The following is a 22,821-nucleotide window of genomic DNA, read 5'->3' on the forward strand; positions in this document are numbered from 1 at the left end:
CAAATTTCTCAGCATGCAGATGTTTAAACTCCAGTCCTGCTCAATTTCACTACAAGACTGTGTGCATACTAACTTTAATACAAATCTAAGAACTGTGTGATTAATTTCTCATGTATACTATATCGATTTATAACAATATATGAAGCATAATATTTAACACGTTTGCTTCTATTAATTTTACTGTGGCAAATTGATCTGCGTTTATACTTGTTTAAATATTATGTAAACTGAATTTCATTTGAAGATGAGCTTATTACAATACATTATAATTGGGAAGTGTTATCTTGCCAATCTACGGAAAAATATACATTTATGTTTTAATTTGCATTCAAAAGAAAGTCATGGTTACACAAGCCACTAAGTTAACAATTAAGCATTAGACAGGATTTGGCTTTAAGTAAATTTGAAAGACTAATTAGAGGAAAGGAAATGCAGAGTTGCTTTTTTTGCATCATGTCAGATGTGCTATTAAATGTTTGTGACCTCATTTATTCTCTATTCTGTTGTTGCTTGCAGGGCTGTGCCGTCGCGGGAACTACATCAACTCCCAGGCATCAGGGAACTGCATGGAGTGCCCAGTGAACACGTACAATGATCAGTTCAACCAGCTCACTTGCAAGCCCTGCCCAATAGGAACCACAACCAGGGCATCCGGCAGTGACGAGCTCACTGACTGCAGGCCAGGTGGGCTGGAGATTGTAATCCCAGAGCTAACTTTGTTTATTTCCACAGACTATTGATTAACGCACACTATTTTTATCAAACAGTTATTGTAGTCCTTCCTGTAGGGTTACTTGGATCATGACACAATATTCCACAAACAGTCAATTACTAAGTTGATATCACTTAAATACTGATGTTATTCAATTTGGCCCAAACTCATCAAGTAATAAATCCACAGTCTGGCAATGTACACAAAATACACAAAACAGTCCAAATGAATTTTCTAACTAGACGGAGCACATATAATTTAGCTGGAAAAGATATACACACACCTGCAAATGTAATGGTAAACAAATAAATAAATTCATTCCTGTCTGTAAACCTTATGTACGACCAAATTGCGGGTTTGAGGTATATAATTGACAATTTACATATTCCTTGAGCATTTGCACACATGTCCATTGTTGCATAACATACACATTTGAAAAGAGTCCATCCTCATAATAATCATCCTCTGTGGTCGTCGATGGAAAATGACAAGGGACAAAAAATTGTTTGCTAGGTGCAACTGTACTTTACATAGATGTTATAACAACGTTTTGATTTGTTTTTTGTCATTTAAACCCCGCTGTGATCACGCATCAGATAAATATAGTTGGTTTCATAATTGGAGATATAACCTCTACATCAAAAGCTCTATACGCTAATATTTTGACAGCAAGAAAATTAACAAGTACTTTTTTATGCAAAACAGCTGTTATAATATTTAAATCTTGTAAACATTGTTAAGATTTTTACGTTGAACAACATCTTAAAATTAATAATAACCCAATGAAGTTTTGTCCTAGTAAGTGTGGATAATAATTTGAGCTTCTGTTTGCCACAACAATTGTCTACGTCATCATGTGTGATATGTTTTAAAAAGATTTTTAAGAAAAATGACACTGATGTATTTATCATTATTATTCAATTTAAATTGTTTTCTGTTTTTATTATTTTATTTTGTTCGCTAATTAACAAAAAATGTATTTTTTAATTTAAAAGACCGACCTTTTAGTTGTTATCTTTTAACACTATATCAACCTTAATTGTACTTTGAGTACTTTTTATATGTCTACAATTTAATGCTTTCCATGTAGTAAAGCCTAGCTGTTACCAGGAGCACACATGATTTAATCAGAATGTTTGTGTATTTTTATTATAGTTGTTTTATATAGTAGGCTGATGTGAATCAGCTCGCTTGCTACTTGCTAGTTGAATCAGTCGTAGTAATGATTGATGATGTGAATAAGATATTAGGCTTGGTGTTTGAAATGAATCAAACTGTAAATGAGGTGGGTGATGTGAATCAGCCTTTAGGCTGGGTGAATGATGTAAATCATACAGTAGGCTAGGTGGTTGATGTGAATCAGCCTTAAGGCTGTGTGAGTAATGAAAATCAGACGGATAAGACATGAAGCTCATTGTTTGAGGCATGATGGCAATCAGACTGTTTGGTTTGCAAGATGCATGATGTTAATCAAACTGTAAATTAAGTGGATAATAATAATAAGACTAAAGGTAAGGTCGTTGAAGTGAACTATTCTCCTTATTTATTTTACATAAAAAAAACAGTCAGTCAATCAGTATTGTGAATGTGCAACTAGCCTCGCCTGATGCATTTATCAAATTTGATTATAATCGTCATCTACCATTATTCACACTATGCTCTATTTTAAACATACAAAATATAGTATAGATCTTGGTCCAAAACTTTAAAGTATCAAACTTAAATATGCATTTCTTTCAAATAGATTGGTGTGACCCTGGCCACCAATATGATGATCCCACGGACAAATGTGTACCATGCGGTATTGGCTTCTTCAAAACCAACAATGACATGAACTGCATTAGATGCCCCAATGGTCAGACTACATATACAAACACTGCTACATCTGGTGCAGCATGCCAAGGTATTGAATAAAGTCTTTTCTTTCTCCTACGTGTTAACATTAAAAAAAAGGAAAAATATGTGTTAATGTTTGCCATCAGACTTTGATTCTTAGAGTGTCATTTGAAGTGAATGCTGTGGTAATATTTATCTGTCTTACCATAATTTTTCAGCGGTCTGTGGTGTAGGCAACTACATCGATGTGTCCAGTGGGGCTTGCCTCCCTTGTCCTGAAAACACATACAATGACAAGGAGAACCAACTCAAGTGTATCGACTGTGTCCCACCAAAGCACACCATGGGAACAGGAAAGGATGAGGAATCAGACTGTAGGCTAGGTGGGTGATGTTTATTTGACTGTAGGCTAAGTGGGTGATGTTAATCAGAAAACAGACTATGTGGGTGATGTGAATCCAACAGTTGGCTGGTGGGTGATGTTAATTAGACTGTAGGATAGGTGGGTTATGTTAATCTGACTGTATACTACGTTGGTGATGTAAGTCAGGATGCAGACTTTATGGGTGATGTAAAATATACTATAGGTAATGTGGATGATGAAAATCATATTGTAAGCTTTGTGGGTGATGTGAATCTGATAGTAGGCTAGGTGGCTGATGTGAATAAGAATGTAGATTAGGCGGGTGATGTGAATTAGACAGTAGGCTGAGCTTGGGATGTTTATTAAAATACAGATATTGATGAAACAGACTGTAGGCAAGGTGATCGATGTGTATCCGATTGTATGCTAGGAGGGTGATATAACTAAGACTGTATGTTATGAAAGTGTTGTGAGTCTGACATTTGGCTAGGTGGATTATGTTGATCATACTGTAGACTAGACAAGACGATGTCAATCAAACTGTATGCAAGGAGGGTTACTCAGACTTTAGGCTATATGGGTCATGTGAGTTACCTGTATGTAAATCAGACTGTACACTAGGTGGATGATGTGAATCAGAATGTAGGCTAGATGGATGATGTAAATCAGAATGTAGGCTAGGTGGATGATGTGAATCAGAATGTAGGCTAGGTGGATGATGTGAATCAGAATGTAGGCTAGGTGGATGATGTGAATCAGAATGAATGTAGGCTAGGTGGATGATGTGAATTAGAATGTAGGCTAGGTGGATGATGTGCATCAGAATGTAGACTAGGTGGATGATGTGAATCAGACTGTACACTAGGTGGATGATGTGAATCAGAATGTAGGCTAGGTGGATGATGTGAATCAGAATGTAGACTAGGTGGATGATGTGAATCAGACTGTACACTAGGTGGATGATGTGAATCAGAATGTAGACTAGGTGGATGATGAGAATCAGAATGTAGACTAGGTGGATGATGTGAATCAGACTGTACACTAGGTGGATGATGTGAATCAGAATGTAGACTAGGTGGATGATGTGAATCAGAATGTAGGCTAGGTGGATGATGTGAATCAGACAAAAGGCTGGATGGGTGATGCTTATACGACATTAGATCATGTGGATGATGTGAATCTGACTGTAGGCTGTGTGAGTTATGCAAAGCAGACAGTAGGCTAGGTGGGTGATGTGAAAAAAATAGTAGGCTAGGTGGGTGATATGAAAATAACAGTTGGCTTGGTGGGTGATGTGAATCCGACAATTGGCAGTGCGATTGATGTAAATCTGACAGTTGGCCTGGTGGTAAATGTAAATCAGTAGGCTAGAAGCGATATACATCAGAAAGTAGGCTTGTTTGTTGGTATTAATCAGACAATATGCAAGGTGGGTGATGTAAATCAGACAGTGCGCCAGGTTGGTGATGTGAATCGGACAGTAGGCCAGGTGGGTGATGTGAAGCAGACTATAGGTTAAGTAGATGATGTGAACGTATTTTACGATGTGATTCAAAATGAAATCTACATAGGTGATAATAAATAGAATTGAGCGGTTGACATAAACTAGAAGTTCTTGTGAAAGACATTTGGTTTGATGGATGCTGTAAATCAGAATGAAGTCAAGATAGCTGATTTGAAAAAGCATGAGGTTATTTACTTAATTTGAACTGGAAGTCTAACAGTATTTAACAATAATTTTATGTAAGACTAGGTGTGTAATATTAGCAAGAAGATATAGAGTGTAATGTCATTTGGACTGCATTCTGTGTGAGTAATGTCAATCCAACGGTGAGTGATATTAAATAGAAGGCCAAGTCAGCTATCCAAACTAGAAGTTGTGATGGCTGATGTGCATTAAACTCGCAGTATGTATGTTAGGGGTTGTGAACTAGAATACTAAGTGGATGTTGTAATTGTATGATGTGTATAACATTTAAACGAAAAGATTGATGCACATAAGACTGTAGAAATTATGAATAACGCTGTATCAAAGGCTATGTAATTCTGTAGCAAATAATATGTAAATTGTAGAAAACTGTTCACCACTTTTAGAGTAATACCTTGTGTACATACGTTTGTATGTGATGTATTATACTGTGGACATGGTATTTGATAGACATGCAACTGTCAAGATTGTGAAGAAGAGTGATGATACTGATATTGGTGGTGGAAATGTATTGACTAAATAAAATAAAAATGAATAAGATTGTAAACTAGGTGGCTGATATTCTTCACATTCGTTTTTTTTGTCATTGCTTGATTAAGACCAGTCGGATATTAAACATGAGATCATAAACTTAAGACTATGTGTGAATAATGAATTAAATCATAATCTTATTATTTATTATAAATATAAAATCAGTGTTGTGAATGTTCAACTAGCCTCGCCTGATGCATTTATCAAATTGGAATATAATCTTCATTCACAATACTAAACTTTGTGCTATTTTTTAAATACAATAAATAGTGTAGATCTTTGCAAAAAGGTTTTAGTAACAAACTTAAAAATGTTGTTTTTCAAATAGATTGGTGTGGCCCTGGCTACCAATATGATGATCCCACAAACAAATGTGTACCATGCGGTATTGGCTTCTACAAAACTAACAATGACATAAAATGCATCAACTGCCCCAATGGTCAGACTACGTTCACAGACACTTCTACATCTGGAGCAGCATGTCAAGGTATTGAATAAAGACTTTTTTCTCCTACGTGTGAACATGGAAAATTGTTTTTTGTAACAAAAACAAAGAGAAAAATGTGTAAATGTTAGCCCTCAGACTTTGATTTTTAGAATGTCATCTAAAGTGAATATTGTGGTAATATGTATCTGTCTTACCATAACTTTCCAGCTGCTGGCTGTGGTAAAGGCAACTTCATCAATGTGGCTAGTCAGACTTGCCTCCCTTGTCCTGAAGACACATACAATGACAAGGAGAACCAAGTCAAATGTATCGACTGTGTCCAACCAAAGCACACCATGGGAACAGGAAAGGATGAGGAATCAGACTGTAGGCTAGGTGGGTGATGTTAATCTGACTGTGTTCTACGTTGGTGATGTAAATCAGTATTCAGAGTTATATGGATGATGTAAAATAGACTATAGGTAATGTGGATGATGAAAATCATAATGTAAGCTTTGTGGGTGATGTGAATCTGACAGTAGGCTAGGTGGCTGATGTGAATAAGAATGAAGGCTAGGCGGATGATGGGAATTAGACAGTAGGCTAGGTTGGAGATGTTTATTTAAATACAGATATTGATGAAACAGAATGTAGGCAAGGTGAGTGATGTGTATTAGATTGTATGCTATGAGGGCGTTGACTGTAGGTTATTTGGGTGTTGTGAATCCGACATTTGCCTAGGTGGATAACGTCGATCATACTGTAGACTAGACAAGATCAGGTCAAGCAAACTGTAGGCAATGTGGGTGATGTTACTTAGACTTTAGGCTATATGGGTTATGTAAATCAGTCATTAGGCAAGGTGGGTGATGTTTATCAGACAGTTGACTTTGTTGATTATGTGATTATGCCAGGTGGGTGATGATAATCAGACAGTACACTAGGTGAGTTCCGGTATGTGAATCAGACTGTACATTATGTGGGTGATGTGAATCAGACTATAGGATCATAATTTAGGTAGGCGATGTGAATAAGATAATAGGCTAAGTGGTTGATGCGAATCAGAAGAAGGCCAGGTCTGTGATAAGAAACAGACAGTAGGCTAAGTGGGTGATGCGAATCAGACAGTAGGCCAGGTGGGTGATGCGAATCAGATTTAAGGCTGGGTGATGTAAATCAGACGGTAGACTTTGTGGTTGATTTAAATCAGACTTTAGGTATGCTGTATGATATGGATAAGACATGAGACTCGGTGTTTGAGACATGATGGTAATATGACTGTTTGGTTTGCAAGATGCATGATGTTAATCAAACTGTAAATTAAGTGGATGATAATAATAAGACCTAAGGTAAGGTCGTTAATGTGAACTATTTTCATTATTTATTTTATATAAAAAGCAAAATCAGTGTTGTGAATAAGCAACAAGCCTCGCCTGATGCATTTATGAAATTTGATTATAATCTTCATCTGCCATTCTAAACTTTGTGCTCTGTTTTAAACATACAGTATCAAACTTAAACATGATTTTCTTTCAAATAGATTGGTGTAACCCTGGATACCTGTATGTTGATGATCTCATCGACAAATGTGTACCATGCGGTATTGGCTTCTACAGAACTAACAATGACATGAAATGCATCCAGTGTCCAAATGGTCAGACTACGTACACAGACACTGCTACATCTGCAGCAGCATGTCAAGGTATTGTATAAAAAGTGTTATTTTTGCTCCTACGTATGGCATTGTAAATTGTTTCTTTTTTTACAAAAAAGAACAACGTAAAAACATGTCAACGTTTTTCTGTCATTAAATGTTGTGGCATTATTTATCTGTCTTACCATAACTGTCCAGCTGCTGCCTGTGGTAAAGGCAACTTCATCAATGTGGCTAGCCAGACTTGCCTCCCTTGTCCTGAAGACACATACAATGACAAGGAGAACCAAGTCAAATGTATCGACTGTGTCCAACCAAAGCACACCATGGGAACAGGAAAGGATGAGGAATCAGACTGTAGGCTAGGTGGGTGATGTTAATCTGACTGTATTCTACGTTGGTGATGTAAATCAGTATTCAGAGTTATATGGATGATGTAAAATAGACTATAGGTAATGTGGATGATGAAAATCATAATGTAAGCTTTGTGGGTGATGTGAATCTGACAGTAGGCTAGGTGGCTGATGTGAATAAGAATGAAGGCTTGGCGGATGATGGGAATTAGACAGTAGGCTAGGTTGGAGATGTTTATTTAAATACAGATATTGATGAAACAGAATGTAGGCAAGGTGAGTGATGTGTATTAGATTGTATGCTATGAGGGCGTAGACTGTAGGTTATTTGGGTGTTGTGAATCCGACATTTGCCTAGGTGGATAACGTCGATCATACTGTAGACTAGACAAGATCAGGTCAAGCAAACTGTAGGCAATGTGGGTGATGTTACTTAGACTTTAGGCTATATGGGTTACGAAATCAGTCATTAGGCAAGGTGGGTGATGTTAATCAGACAGTTGACTTTGTTGATTATGTGATTATGCCAGGTGGGTGATGATAATCAGACAGTACACTAGGTGAGTTCCGGTATGTGAATCAGACTGTACATTATGTGGGTGATGTGAATCAGACTATAGGATCATAATTTAGGTAGGCGATGTGAATAAGATAATAGGCTAAGTGGTTGATGCGAATCAGAAGAAGGCCAGGTCTGTGATAAGAAACAGACAGTAGGCTAAGTGGGTGATGCGAATCAGACAGTAGGCCAGGTGGGTGATGCGAATCAGATTTAAGGCTGGGTGATGTAAATCAGACGGTAGACTTTGTGGTTGATTTAAATCAGACTTTAGGTATGCTGTATGATATGGATAAGACATGAGACTCGGTGTTTGAGACATGATGGTAATATGACTGTTTGGTTTGCAAGATGCATGATTCTAATCAAACTGTAAATTAAGTGGATGATAATAATAAGACCTAAGGTAAGGTCGTTAATGTGAACTATTTTCATTATTTATTTTATATAAAAAGCAAAATCAGTGTTGTGAATAAGCAACAAGCCTCGCCTGATGCATTTATGAAATTTGATTATAATCTTCATCTGCCATTCTAAACTTTGTGCTCTGTTTTAAACATACAGTATCAAACTTAAACATGATTTTCTTTCAAATAGATTGGTGTAACCCTGGATACCTGTATGTTGATGATCTCATCGACAAATGTGTACCATGCGGTATTGGCTTCTACAGAACTAACAATGACATGAAATGCATCCAGTGTCCAAATGGTCAGACTACGTACACAGACACTGCTACATCTGCAGCAGCATGTCAAGGTATTGTATAAAAAGTGTTATTTTTGCTCCTACGTGTGGCATTGTAAATTGTTTCTTTTTTTACAAAAAAGAACAACGTAAAAACATGTAAAAGTTTTTCTGTCATTAAATGTTGTGGCATTATTTATCTGTCTTACCATAACTGTCCAGCTGCTGCCTGTGGTAAAGGCAACTTCATCAATGTGGCTAGCCAGACTTGCCTCCCTTGTCCTGAAGACACATACAATGACAAGGAGAACCAACTCAAGTGTATCGACTGTGTCCGACCAAAGCACACCATGGGAACAGGAAAGGATGAGGAATCAGACTGTAGGCTAGGTGGGTGATGTTAATCTGACTGTATTCTACGTTGGTGATGTAAATCAATATTCAGAGTTATATGGATGATGTAAAATAGACTATAGGTAATGTGGATGATGAAAATCATAATGTAAGCTTTGTGGGTGATGTGAATCTGACAGTAGGCTAGGTGGCTGATGTGAATAAGAATGAAGGCTAGGCGGATGATGGGAATTAGACAGTAGGCTAGGTTGGAGATGTTTATTTAAATACAGATATTGATAAAACAGAATGTAGGCAAGGTGAGTGATGTGTATTAGATTGTATGCTATGAGGGCGTAGACTGTAGGTTATTTGGGTGTTGTGAATCCGACATTTGCCTAGGTGGATAACGTCGATCATACTGTAGACTAGACAAGATCAGGTCAAGCAAACTGAGGCAATGTGGGTGATGTTACTTAGACTTTAGGCTATATGGGTTATGTAAATCAGTCATTAGGCAAGGTGGGTGATGTTAATCAGACAGTTGACTTTGTTGATTATGTGATAATGCCAGGTGGGTGATGATAATCAGACAGTACACTAGGTGAGTTCCGGTATGTGAATCAGACTGTACATTATGTGGGTGATGTGAATCAGACTATAGGATCATAATTTAGGTAGGCGATGTGAATAAGATAATAGGCTAAGTGGTTGATGCGAATCAGAAGAAGGCCAGGTCTGTGATGAGAAACAGACAGTAGGCTAAGTGGGTGATGCGAATCAGACAGTAGGCCAGGTGGATGATGCGAATCAGATTTAAGGCTGGGTGATGTAAATCAGACGGTAGACTTTGTGGTTGATTTAAATCAGACTTTAGGTATGCTGTATGATATGGATAAGACATGAGACTCGGTGTTTGAGACATGATGGTAATATGACTGTTTGGTTTGCAAGATGCATGATGTTAATCAAACTGTAAATTAAGTGGATGATAATAATAAGACCTAAGGTAAGGTCGTTAATGTGAACTATTTTCATTATTTATTTTATATAAAAAGCAAAATCAGTGTTGTGAATAAGCAACAAGCCTCGCCTGATGCATTTATGAAATTTGATTATAATCTTCATCTGCCATTCTAAACTTTGTGCTCTGTTTTAAACATACAGTATCAAACTTAAACATGGTTTTCTTTCAAATAGATTGGTGTAACCCTGGATACCTGTATGTTGATGATCTCATCGACAAATGTGTACCATGCGGTATTGGCTTCTACAGAACTAACAATGACATGAAATGCATCCAGTGTCCAAATGGTCAGACTACGTACACAAACACTGCTACATCTGCAGCAGCATGTCAAGGTATTGTATAAAAAGTGTTATTTTTGCTCCTACGTGTGGCATTGTAAATTGTTTCTTTTTTTACAAAAAAGAACAACGTAAAAACATGTAAAAGTTTTTCTGTCATTAAATGTTGTGGCATTATTTATCTGTCTTACCATAACTGTCCAGCTGCTGCCTGTGGTAAAGGCAACTTCATCAATGTGGCTAGCCAGACTTGCCTCCCTTGTCCTGAAGACACATACAATGACAAGGAGAACCAACTCAAGTGTATCGACTGTGTCCGACCAAAGCACACCATGGGAACAGGAAAGGATGAGGAATCAGACTGTAGGCTAGGTGGGTGATGTTAATCTGACTGTATTCTACGTTGGTGATGTAAATCAATATTCAGAGTTATATGGATGATGTAAAATAGACTATAGGTAATGTGGATGATGAAAATCATAATGTAAGCTTTGTGGGTGATGTGAATCTGACAGTAGGCTAGGTGGCTGATGTGAATAAGAATGAAGGCTAGGCGGATGATGGGAATTAGACAGTAGGCTAGGTTGGAGATGTTTATTTAAATACAGATATTGATAAAACAGAATGTAGGCAAGGTGAGTGATGTGTATTAGATTGTATGCTATGAGGGCGTAGACTGTAGGTTATTTGGGTGTTGTGAATCCGACATTTGCCTAGGTGGATAACGTCGATCATACTGTAGACTAGACAAGATCAGGTCAAGCAAACTGAGGCAATGTGGGTGATGTTACTTAGACTTTAGGCTATATGGGTTATGTAAATCAGTCATTAGGCAAGGTGGGTGATGTTAATCAGACAGTTGACTTTGTTGATTATGTGATTATGCCAGGTGGGTGATGATAATCAGACAGTACACTAGGTGAGTTCCGGTATGTGAATCAGACTGTACATTATGTGGGTGATGTGAATCAGACTATAGGATCATAATTTAGGTAGGCGATGTGAATAAGATAATAGGCTAAGTGGTTGATGCGAATCAGAAGAAGGCCAGGTCTGTGATGAGAAACAGACAGTAGGCTAAATGGGTGATGCGAATCAGACAGTAGGCCAGGTGGGTGATGCGAATCAGATTTAAGGCTGGGTGATGTAAATCAGACGGTAGACTTTGTGGTTGATTTAAATCAGACTTTAGGTATGCTGTATGATATGGATAAGACATGAGACTCGGTGTTTGAGACATGATGGTAATATGACTGTTTGGTTTGCAAGATGCATGATGTTAATCAAACTGTAAATTAAGTGGATGATAATAATAAGACCTAAGGTAAGGTCGTTAATGTGAACTATTTTCATTATTTATTTTATATAAAAAGCAAAATCAGTGTTGTGAATAAGCAACAAGCCTCGCCTGATGCATTTATGAAATTTGATTATAATCTTCATCTGCCATTCTAAACTTTGTGCTCTGTTTTAAACATACAGTATCAAACTTAAACATGGTTTTCTTTCAAATAGATTGGTGTAACCCTGGATACCTGTATGTTGATGATCTCATCGACAAATGTGTACCATGCGGTATTGGCTTCTACAGAACTAACAATGACATGAAATGCATCCAGTGTCCAAATGGTCAGACTACGTACACAAACACTGCTACATCTGCAGCAGCATGTCAAGGTATTGTATAAAAAGTGTTATTTTTGCTCCTACGTGTGGCATTGTAAATTGTTTCTTTTTTTACAAAAAAGAACAACGTAAAAACATGTAAAAGTTTTTCTGTCATTAAATGTTGTGGCATTATTTATCTGTCTTACCATAACTGTCCAGCTGCTGCCTGTGGTAAAGGCAACTTCATCAATGTGGCTAGCCAGACTTGCCTCCCTTGTCCTGAAGACACATACAATGACAAGGAGAACCAACTCAAGTGTATCGACTGTGTCCCACCAAAGCACACCATGGGAACAGGAAAGGATGAGGAATCAGACTGTAGACTAGGTGGGTGCTGTTTATCTGACTGTATACTACGTTGGTGATGTAAATCAGAATGCAGACTATGTGGGTGATGTGAATCCAACCGTTGGCTAGGTGGGTGATGTTAATTAGACTGAAGAATAGGTGGGTGATGTTAATCTGTATCTGACTGTAGGCTACGTGGGTGTTGTTAATCAGGGTGCAGACTATATGGCTTTTGGTACAAAAGACTATAGGTAATGTGGATGATGAAAATCTTACAGTAAGCTTGGTGGGTGATTTGAATGTGACAATAGGCTAGGTGGCTGATGTGAATAAGAATGGAGGCTAGGCGATTGGTGAAAATTAGACAGTATGCTCGGTTGGGGATGTTAATCAAAATACAGATATTGATGAAGCAGATTGTAGGAAAGGATTGAGACGAAATCAAACTGCAGGCTATGTGGTTAATGTAATTCAGACTGTGTTCTAACTAAGTGATGTTAATCAGTTTATAGGCTACGTAGGTTATGAAAATCGAAATAGGGATATATGGGTGATGTAAATAAGACTGTAGGCAATATGGGTGTTGGGAATAAACTAAAGCTATATGTCTTGGTGAATCATGATGAAGGCTATCTGAGTGTGTGATTATGAATTATGGCCAGGTCGGAAGACATATGGGACTGTAGCTTGAGCCTTCAATTTAACCATGTATGGCTGTTAATTTGTAATATAAAAATGTACAAGACATTGTTTGATGTCCCTCCTGTCAGCAGTTTGTTTTCCAAATTAGTTTTAAAACTTCAATTATGGCAAATATTGTGGTTGTGTTGAATGAACCGTGTAAGTGCGAATTATTCCCTCATCTGTCAGAAATACGAGCATGCATTGCACATCCATCTCCTCCTCATCATCATAGATGTCATCATCATCATCTTCATCAAGATCATCCCACTGAAAACTAATTTACAAATATTTAACACGTATATGAAGTTCTTTATTAACCAAACTCTCAATGTTGTATAAGGCCATATATGTTTTCAGAGCTTTTACTGATAAGAGAATCATTTAACTGAATGCCCCATAATCGATACTTAAGGAAAAGGAAATATGCTATAATGATTGTAACAAACATGCAGTTGTCCTGCTAATAGTGGGTGAAGCCATTTTGACCCTTGTTGCCTTTTTCACAAGCCGTAAACGGATGCATACCATGTCGACTCGAATGCACCTAAACATGCACCTATTTTATTCTAAGATCATTGCAATGTATAATATCAATATGACATGCTTGTGTTTCAAACAGATTGGTGTGATGCTGGCTACCTATATGTTGATGAGACAAACGCCTGTGTCCCATGCGGTATTGGCTTCTACAGAACCGACCATGACATGGAATGCATCAGGTGTCCAAATGGTCTGACCACCCTCACACCCACTGCCACTTCTGCTGCGGCCTGCACTGGTATTGTATTCGGTATTCATGCTAGTTTAAGCCGCGTTTGGAGTAATCTGAGCTTTATGCTTGTGCTAAAAGTGTTGTCTCAGATTTGCATGTTCATAAAGTGTTGTCACAGATTAGCCTATAAGATGCCCTTCTAAAGAGGTGTCTAATACAAAACTCCAGTCTATGAAAGTGTTGTCTCTGTTGTTTGTATGCTTTGCACAGGCCAATCTGGGTCAACACTTGACAAACATGCATTATGCCAACTTTTCCCAGAACGGGGTTCATTTAAAGCCCACTGCCAATGATATATGTATACATTCGTTGAGATCCCATGTAAAACAAGGGCTGTTTGTAAAACATGCATGCCCCCCATATGGGCTCTCAGTTGTAGTGACAGCCATTTTGTAAATATGTTTTTGTCACTGTGACCTTGACCTTTGACCTAGTGACCTGAAAATCAATAGGGGTCATCTGCGTGTCATGATCAATGTACCTATGAAGTTTCATGATCCTAGCCATAAGCTTTCCTGAGTTATCATCGGGAAACCATTTTACTATTTCGGGTCACTGTGACCTTGACCTTTGACCTAGTGACCTGAAAATCAATAGGGGTCATCTGCCAGTCATGATCAATGTACCAATCAAGTTTCATGATCCTAGGCATAAGCGTTCTTGAGTTATCATCCGGAAACCATTTTACTATTTCGGGTCACCGTGACCTTGACCTTTGACCGAGTGACCTCAAAATCAATAGGGGTCATCTGCGAGTCATGATCAATCTACCTATCAAGTTTCATGATCCTAGGCATAAGCGTTCTTGAGTTATCATCCGGAAACCATTTTACTATTTCGGGTCACTGTGACCTTGACCTTTGACCTACATTTAGTATTAGATTGAATCTCCCATGCTACGCAAAGATAATTATTCAGCCCCCTTATTGAAGGTAATAGACCCTTTCTCTGGCATACAAATATATACTTTTTAATTTCAAGAATAAGAATATTAATATCAGTCATGTTAATACTTGTACAACCAAATAACATTGTTTGACATGAAATATCAGTACATTTTTGCACATTATGGGATCTTAAAAAGTCTACAACATAATTAACAATTCTCTTTGTGAAAATGCAGTCCCAGAATATATGTAATAGGGTTTCTTCATTTTCTTTACAGAAAGAACATAAATTGTCATGAACAATGTTCATTTTAAATAACAAAGATTTGGTTCCTAGGATTCTGTGAACAATTCTTGTCTGGAACCACTGAGTGTAAGTGTCTTTAGATATAATAAAAACAAGTGCATGCACTTTTGTCCATTCAACGTTATTAAAAAGTGTATTCCATTTTAAATGGCAAGTGGGTATATCTGTATTATAGCTAAAACATTTATAGACAAGTTTGTTTTGATTATATCCAAATACAATGTTATTCAAGTAAAATGATATAAATGCACATTGTATATTTGGCTTTTTAATAAATGGAAGTCCTGATAGCCTGATAAATGCATTCACATTTCTTATTAAACCTTCATAAAAAAGAAAGTTAATTTTAACGCCAATGAGAGTTTCTAATACAGATTGTTTTAAAAATTCTCCAGAAGTGCACATTATATCTCTTACATATCTAATTCCCCTATCATACATTTTTTTGTTATATATAATATTCCCACCTATCTTAAAATTGTGGTTATAAAATAACGGCATATCAAGGATATCTTCACACTTACTGACATTTTGTTTATTAATATACTCAATGTAAAATGTAAGGACATCTCTCCAAAAACAATTTTTTAAACTTATCATAATTTTTTCTATGTATTTTTTCCCAAATTAAACATTTTCTTCACATCAAACATAGAATATACAAGTTGGAAACATTTTCCATTACTTGATACAATTTTCCTTAACCATGTCATTTTCATAGTTTTTTCAAAAGCATATATATCAGTCATGGCAACTCCTCCATCATCATATGATTTAATAGCAATAGTTTGTTTAATTTTTGCTGGTCCATCCCATATAAAATTGGAAAAAAGGCTATTTATTTAGTGACCTCAAAATTAATAGGGGTCATCTGCGAGTCATGATCAATGTACCTATGAATTTTCATGATCCTAGGCCTAAGTGTTCTTGAGTTATCATCCGGAAACCACCTGGTGGACGGACCGACAGGCCGACCGACCGACATGTGCAAAGCAATATACCCCCTCTTCTTCGAAGGGGGGCATAATAAATATGACATTCCCAGTGCATAGTTGGTTATGATTGTTTAAATAAGCATTTTCATTGTGCTTTCTTTGTATTGAAGATCCATATCAAACCAATCGAAACATAACAAAATATATAAATTTAAAAAAGATAAAAAATGAAAGCACTTGTCCAGAAAATTACTTTACTTCCCTCTATTTTTATTTTGTGAGGCTTGGCAGTTAAGTTTCTTCTCAAGTTATTAATCAATACTGCTAATTAATTTTGTTGGTCAAATGACTGAGGCTAAAGCTGCCCAATATTAAGGGAAAACTTTCTCTTTGTAAGTTAACTTCTTGAACATTTGCACACATATTTCGGGTTTAAGAGGGCATACCAGTTTTACTAAGTGCTTTAGTTTGTTAAATCATTGAGCAAACCGTTTAAATGATGCAATTGTAATGGCATAGGTTCAGGTGCTGTGAATGCATTTGGTCTCACTATGGACCTCCTGGTAGTGACTGATCTGTCTGCCTCTACAACCTCAGCTGGTCTGGCGTCTGTGAGGACATTTCTTTCTGAAATGGTGTCCAGGTAGGTCACAGGGTTGTTCACCTCTTCCTTAATTATTAGGTTAACATGTATGAACAACCGTTTTTAAGAGAATGTGTTTTGATCTGGCTTCATATAATACGATCATTTTATTTTGGTATAATTTTGGTTATGTTAAATATTCTTAAAAAGCCCCTAAACACTCAAAATCAACGAATATTTCGTATTATATTTCGAAACATAACATTAACACATAAAAATCAATGATTCTCATAGCAATAGGCACAATTTCACAACAATTTCAATTTCGTGTGGTAACATAGATTTAACGCGATACAAAATGTTTTTGTTTTTTTTAATGTGAATTATCGACTTCGTTATCCGAACATTTATGTGCGAAGGCGATATTGGCAGCTTTGGAAACACGACGTAGTTGTCATGAATACTTCGTTCTTCCGACGCTGCCTGAAGCAAGTCTCGCTTTCGCTCGTAAATGTTCAAATATTGTGGCGGGAAATTAAAATGAAATATATTGTCGCCGAAAAAATAAAAAACAAGCATTTTGCATCACGTTTAATCTATGTAACCATTGCACATCCAGCGTTGAACCTTGGCTTTTGCTATAAGGAACACTTATGGGTAAACTTTATTTTACGAATTTTGCGAAATATTCGTTGATTTTGAGTATTTCTGTTACATTAAGCATTTACTTGTTTCAATCATATATAATATGATTAATGTTATTTTGATAAAGTTTCAGAAATACTAATTAGTGTAATCTTTCGACTTATTACAAAAACGTATAATTTGTTGTGCTCTTCACGTCAAGTTTATAAAAGAAAATTAGCCTTTTTATTTTTAATGTAATATATATTGTGCTTAGTACGACTAATTTATGCTACGGTAAATACAATTTTCTTTATTAATTTTCTCTTTAACAGAATGAGCGTCAATAATAGGTACACCCATGTTGGGAACATGGCATATGCACGTGGAGTGTCAACTCTGATGACCCTCGAATCAGGACAGTTCCCAGACAGGGTCCTGCGCTCTCTCAACTCCGGATTCCGGATCAGTCCGTTCAGAGAGGTGAACACGGGGTTCGCGTTACACCAAGCATGTAAAGTGTTCACCTCGTATTGCCGCCGTCATGTTGAGAAGCGTCTGCTGCTTATCACTGATGAGATTTCGTCTGACACGGGCCTGTCAAGAATACAGAGTGAAAAACTGAAAGCCAAGGGTGTGCGGATAATTGTCATAGGTAAACTTGAAAGTTCATTCATATGCATCTTTGAACACACTTCATAGTATAAACATATCGGAAATGTGCACTCCATGCCTGCTTTGCTTGTTGCAGGTTCTGATGTGACGGAGGCTAACCAACTGGCCAGTGGGCCCCAGTACGTCTTCAAGATCAACAGCTACACCAACATGCCTTCACTAGATGCCGTGTTGGTGGCATTTAAATAAATGATGCAATTATATTTTCGGAACGATCTATGACATTTCTTGTATAATTTGTATTCCAAGCTTCGATAGTCTTGTAGATAACAATTATTGTGTAGTGTTTCCTGCACTTTCGGTTAAGGCATCTTATCAAACTTAACTACAAATGATTTGACGTTAATTTAAAATACAAGTGAATTGGTGTTCACTTTTAAACTACATGCGATTTTATTTTATTTTGAACTACAAGTGATTTTGACCTTCATTCCATCTGTAAATGATCTGACAAATTCTACAAGTGATTTTGCATTCTTTCAAACTGCAAATCAAATGTGACATTATTTGCAAATGAAAGTATAAGAGATTCTAAATTAATTCCAACAACAAGCTATTCGATTTTTATTCTCAAAAGTGACTTGAAATTAATTTCTTCTGCGAGTGATTCGACATTTGTTCTTTACTATAAGTATAAGATTTGACATAATTTCCAACAACAAATAATTTTAGCTTCATTCAAATTGCAAGTGATCAAATATTAATTCAAATAAAGCACGGACCTATATGTTTGTATAGGTCCCTGAAAAAAGCGATTAATTCTTACGTCAAGCAATTTGATATACGTTTAAACTATAAGTGATTTAAAACTTATTCAAAGTACCGGTGAATTAATGTTTGTTTAAACTAGATGTGATTTATCATATATTCAAACAACAGTGATGTGACATTCATCAAACTTCACGTGATTTGACATAATATCCAACTTCTAGCAATTTGACATTAATTCCAACAACAAGTGATTTGCTATTTATTCAAACTTAAAGTGATTTGTTATTATTTCCTGCTACAAGCGATGTGCTATTCTTTCAAATAACAAAAGATTTACACATTTGTTGAAACAACAAGTGATTTCAAACAAGAAGTGATTTCTTACGCGCTCAAACTATAAGTAATTAAACAAGTTTTCAAACTATACAGGATTTGACATGAGTTAAAACTACAAATAAATTAACATGTATTCTAGCTACGAGTGATTTGACATTCATTCAGACTACAAGTGAATTCACATTTATTCAAACTAATAGTGAATTGACATTCATTCAAACTACAAGTGAATTCACATTCATTCAAACAATAAGTAATTTACCATTCATTTAAACTACAAGTGAATTCACATGTATTCAAACTATAAGTATTTTACTATTCATTCAAATTACTAGTGCTTTGACATTTATTCAAACTACACTGAGTTTAACATGTATTCTAACTGCAAGTATTTTTAAGATTTATTTAAACCTCCTCTGATGTGTGTCATTTGTTAATTACCATCTACCGTTGATTTACCATACAGGTTAACTATTACGATTTAACTTTATTATTTACTAGCATTAACTTTATTTTTTTGGTGTTTTGATTTCGCCTGTTTAGATCAAAGATCTATATATACACATGTTTTTTTTTTATAGATCTTTGGTTAAGATCCTGCAAATAGCAAAATAAATGTGATGGTTCATGGTGTGTGTTTTTAACCAGGTTTTTCGAAGAAAATAACTGGTTATTAGATTGGCGAATGTCGGCGGGCGGGCTGGCGCGCGGGCGGAACAAGCTTGTCTGGGCCATAACTCTGTCGTTCATTGTCAGATTTTAAAATCATTTGACACATTTGTTCACCATCATAAGACGGTGTGTCGCGCGAAAGAATCACGTCGATATCTCCAAGGTCAAGTTCACCATTTGAGTTTGAAGGTCAAAAATGGCCATAAATGAGCTTGTCCAGGCCATAACTTTGTCGTTCATCGTCAGATTTTAAAATCATTTGGCATATTTGTTCACCATCATTAGACGGTGTGTCGCGCGAAAGAATTACGTCAATATCTCCAAGATCAAGGTCACAAAGGTCAAACATGGCCATAAATGAGCTTGTCCGGGCCATTACTTTGTGATTCATTGTGAGATTTTTAAATCATTTGGCACATTTGTTCACCAATATTAGATGGTATGTCGCGCGAAAAAATCATGTTGATATCTCCAAGGTCAAGGTCACAATTTGAGTTTGAAGGTCAACAATGGCCATAAATGAGCTTGTCTGGGCCATTACTATGTCATTCATTGTGACATTTTAAAATCATTTGGCACATTTGTTCACCATTATTGGACGGTGTGTCGCACGAAAGAATGACGTCAATATCTCTAAGGTCAAGGTCGCCACAACTAAAAATAGATTTTGAAACAACTATGTAACTATGGAAGGATGATAACTCAAGAACGCTTAGGCCTAGGATCTTGAAACTGCATAGGTACATTGATCATGACTGGCAGATGACCCCTATTGATTTTCATGTCACTAAGTCAAAGGTCAAGGTCACAGTTACTTGAAATAGTAAAATAGTTTCCGGATAATAACTCAAGAATGCTCACGCCTAGGATCATGAAATTTCATAGGTTCATTGATCATGACTGGCAGATGAGCCCTATTCACTTTCAGGTCACTAGGTCAAAGGTCAAGGTCACAGTGACTCGAAACAGTAAAATCGATTCCGGATGATAACTCAAGAATGCTTACACACAGGATCATGAAACTTCATAGGAACATTGATCATGACTGGCAGATGACCCCTATTGATTTTCAGGTCAAAAGTCAAGGCCACAGTGACTTGAAATAGTATCATGGCTTCTGGATGATAACTCAAGAATGCTTACGTCTAGGATCATGAAACTGAAAAGGAACTTTGATCATGACTGGCAGATGACCCCTATCGATGTTCATGTCACTAGGTCAAAGGTCAAGGTCACAGTGACTCGAAACATTAAAATGGTTTCCGGATGATAACTCAAGAATACTTACGCCATGGATAATGAAACTTCATAGATACATTGATCATGACTGGCAGATGACCCGTATCAATTTTCAGGTCACTAGGTCAAAGGTCAAGGTCACAGTGACTCGAAACAGTAAAATGGTTTCCGGATGATAACTAAAGAATAATTAGGCCTAGGATCATGAAACTTCATAGGTACATTGATCATGACTGGCAAATGACCCCTATTGATTTTCAGGTCACTAGGTCAAAGGTCACAGTGACAAAAAACTTATTCACACAATGGATTCCACTACAACTGACAGCCCATATGGGGGCATGCACGTTTTACAAACAGCCCTTGTTTTCTAATTGAAATCAATGTCAATTTTACACAATAGGGTTAACAATACGCATTTGGAATGGTCTCCCTTAATCAGACTTTTTTTCAACTGAAAACCTGGTTTTGTGACAATTTTGTCCCTTCTTCTAAATTTAGTCTTGAAAAGAATTAGAACAGAAATTATTATAAATATATAAGCTGGACTTATATAGGTCAATGTAGGAAACAAATGTGGATATATTTGCGTTTCTTCCTCTGTTTATGTATGGAATAAAACTATTTATCTTATGTTTCAATGATTTTTAAATTAAGTGTCCACATGTGTTCAATAACAGTAACCTGCATAATACCATTTCTGTAACCAACATATGGAGAAATAAATAATCGGAAATATACATTAGTTGGTTATATATTTCCATTTTAGAGTAGTTAAATCTATGAGACTCATCAGGGACCTATACAAACATTTGTTTGTTTAGGTCCCTGGACTCATGTATGCAAAGTTTATGATCAGGCGGAGGTACGCATGTACGGGAGCTATTAGTCAGTTCCAGCTAACCTCACTTAAACGTAGTCAGCTATGGCTTACCATTTGGGTCGAAAGTCAACAACACATTACGAGGTAAAAAGGGGAATGTACTTCGACGTACATATTGTACGTCGAAGAACATTACCATTTTTACCTAGTAGGTATGTTGACGTTTGACACAAATGGTACGCCATAGCCGACTGCGTTTAAGTGAGGTTAGCTGGAACTGACTAACAAAATTGCGTTATTTTCGTGACTTTCTCTAAAGAGTAGCGTGTATTTTCACATGGTAAGACACTTTATATTTATTTCTCTTAAATGATTACGCCCTTTCGGCTCTATTGTGTGTGTGCTTCCCTCGGTTTGTTTGGTTTCCAAACGTAGACGTCAGAAAAAAAAATATTAAAGAAAGACCGTTAACATATGTGTGGTTTAGTTACTTTACCTTCGAGATTTTTGATTGTATTATAGAAAATATAACATAAATCACTATTATTTTCTTTTCTTGACGGGTATTTATCTCAAATAATTCATTAATTGCCAAAATATATTGGATCCGCCACAATTTCTGGAACTGACTTCTTTTTGGGGTCCTGACTTACAATAGAAAAACACAACTTGTTCCTATGCTGTAATGTTTCACATGAAATAACTGTCGTGAATAAGTTCTGCACCGCTCTGAAAAGCGAAATCTACATGAAAACACGCATATAAATGAAAGGTAATGTCTAGGTGTCGCGCCATTTAAAACAATGACATATAAGTGCAATGAACAACCAAAAAAGGTATTGAACACAAATACATTAAAAAAAAATTGTGACAGAAATATGTATCGTGTATGTAACTTCGAAGTGACACATTTAGAACGACCTACCTTTAAAAAAGTTTTGTATTTATAGAATTAATCATAATTGCAAAAGTGAATGTTGCAAAAGTGGATAGAATGATTTGTTAAAAGCCAATACACGATATGATACACGATATGATTTCAGTGTAAGTGATCAATATACCGGTATATTTATTTTTTTAATTTCTCTTTTATACTTTTGTAAATTTATATTATAAGAGACTATTGTATTGAGAAAATAACGTAA

General features: G+C 36.4%; 1 protein-coding gene across 1 annotated transcript in view; it reads left to right on the forward strand.

Moving 5' to 3' along the window:
- LOC127852602 (uncharacterized) overlaps nt 1-18,502 on the forward strand; it is a 96,347-nt gene extending 77,845 nt beyond the window's left edge. Inside the window, exons 32-48 of the mRNA XM_052386552.1 lie at nt 517-684; nt 2,457-2,615; nt 2,767-2,931; nt 5,480-5,638; nt 5,807-5,974; nt 7,119-7,280; nt 7,431-7,598; nt 8,742-8,903; nt 9,054-9,221; nt 10,365-10,526; nt 10,677-10,844; nt 11,988-12,149; nt 12,300-12,467; nt 13,732-13,890; nt 16,533-16,656; nt 17,556-17,875; nt 17,972-18,502. Coding sequence (XP_052242512.1) covers nt 517-684; nt 2,457-2,615; nt 2,767-2,931; nt 5,480-5,638; nt 5,807-5,974; nt 7,119-7,280; nt 7,431-7,598; nt 8,742-8,903; nt 9,054-9,221; nt 10,365-10,526; nt 10,677-10,844; nt 11,988-12,149; nt 12,300-12,467; nt 13,732-13,890; nt 16,533-16,656; nt 17,556-17,875; nt 17,972-18,084 — 2,855 coding nt within the window. The 3' untranslated portion in view covers nt 18,085-18,502. The remainder of the gene's footprint in view (nt 1-516; nt 685-2,456; nt 2,616-2,766; nt 2,932-5,479; nt 5,639-5,806; nt 5,975-7,118; nt 7,281-7,430; nt 7,599-8,741; nt 8,904-9,053; nt 9,222-10,364; nt 10,527-10,676; nt 10,845-11,987; nt 12,150-12,299; nt 12,468-13,731; nt 13,891-16,532; nt 16,657-17,555; nt 17,876-17,971) is intronic.
- Nucleotides 18,503-22,821: the final 4,319 nt, after the last annotated feature.

This window comes from Dreissena polymorpha, chromosome 12, assembly GCF_020536995.1.
Source record: "Dreissena polymorpha isolate Duluth1 chromosome 12, UMN_Dpol_1.0, whole genome shotgun sequence".
NCBI classification, from domain to species: Eukaryota; Metazoa; Mollusca; class Bivalvia; order Myida; family Dreissenidae; genus Dreissena; species Dreissena polymorpha.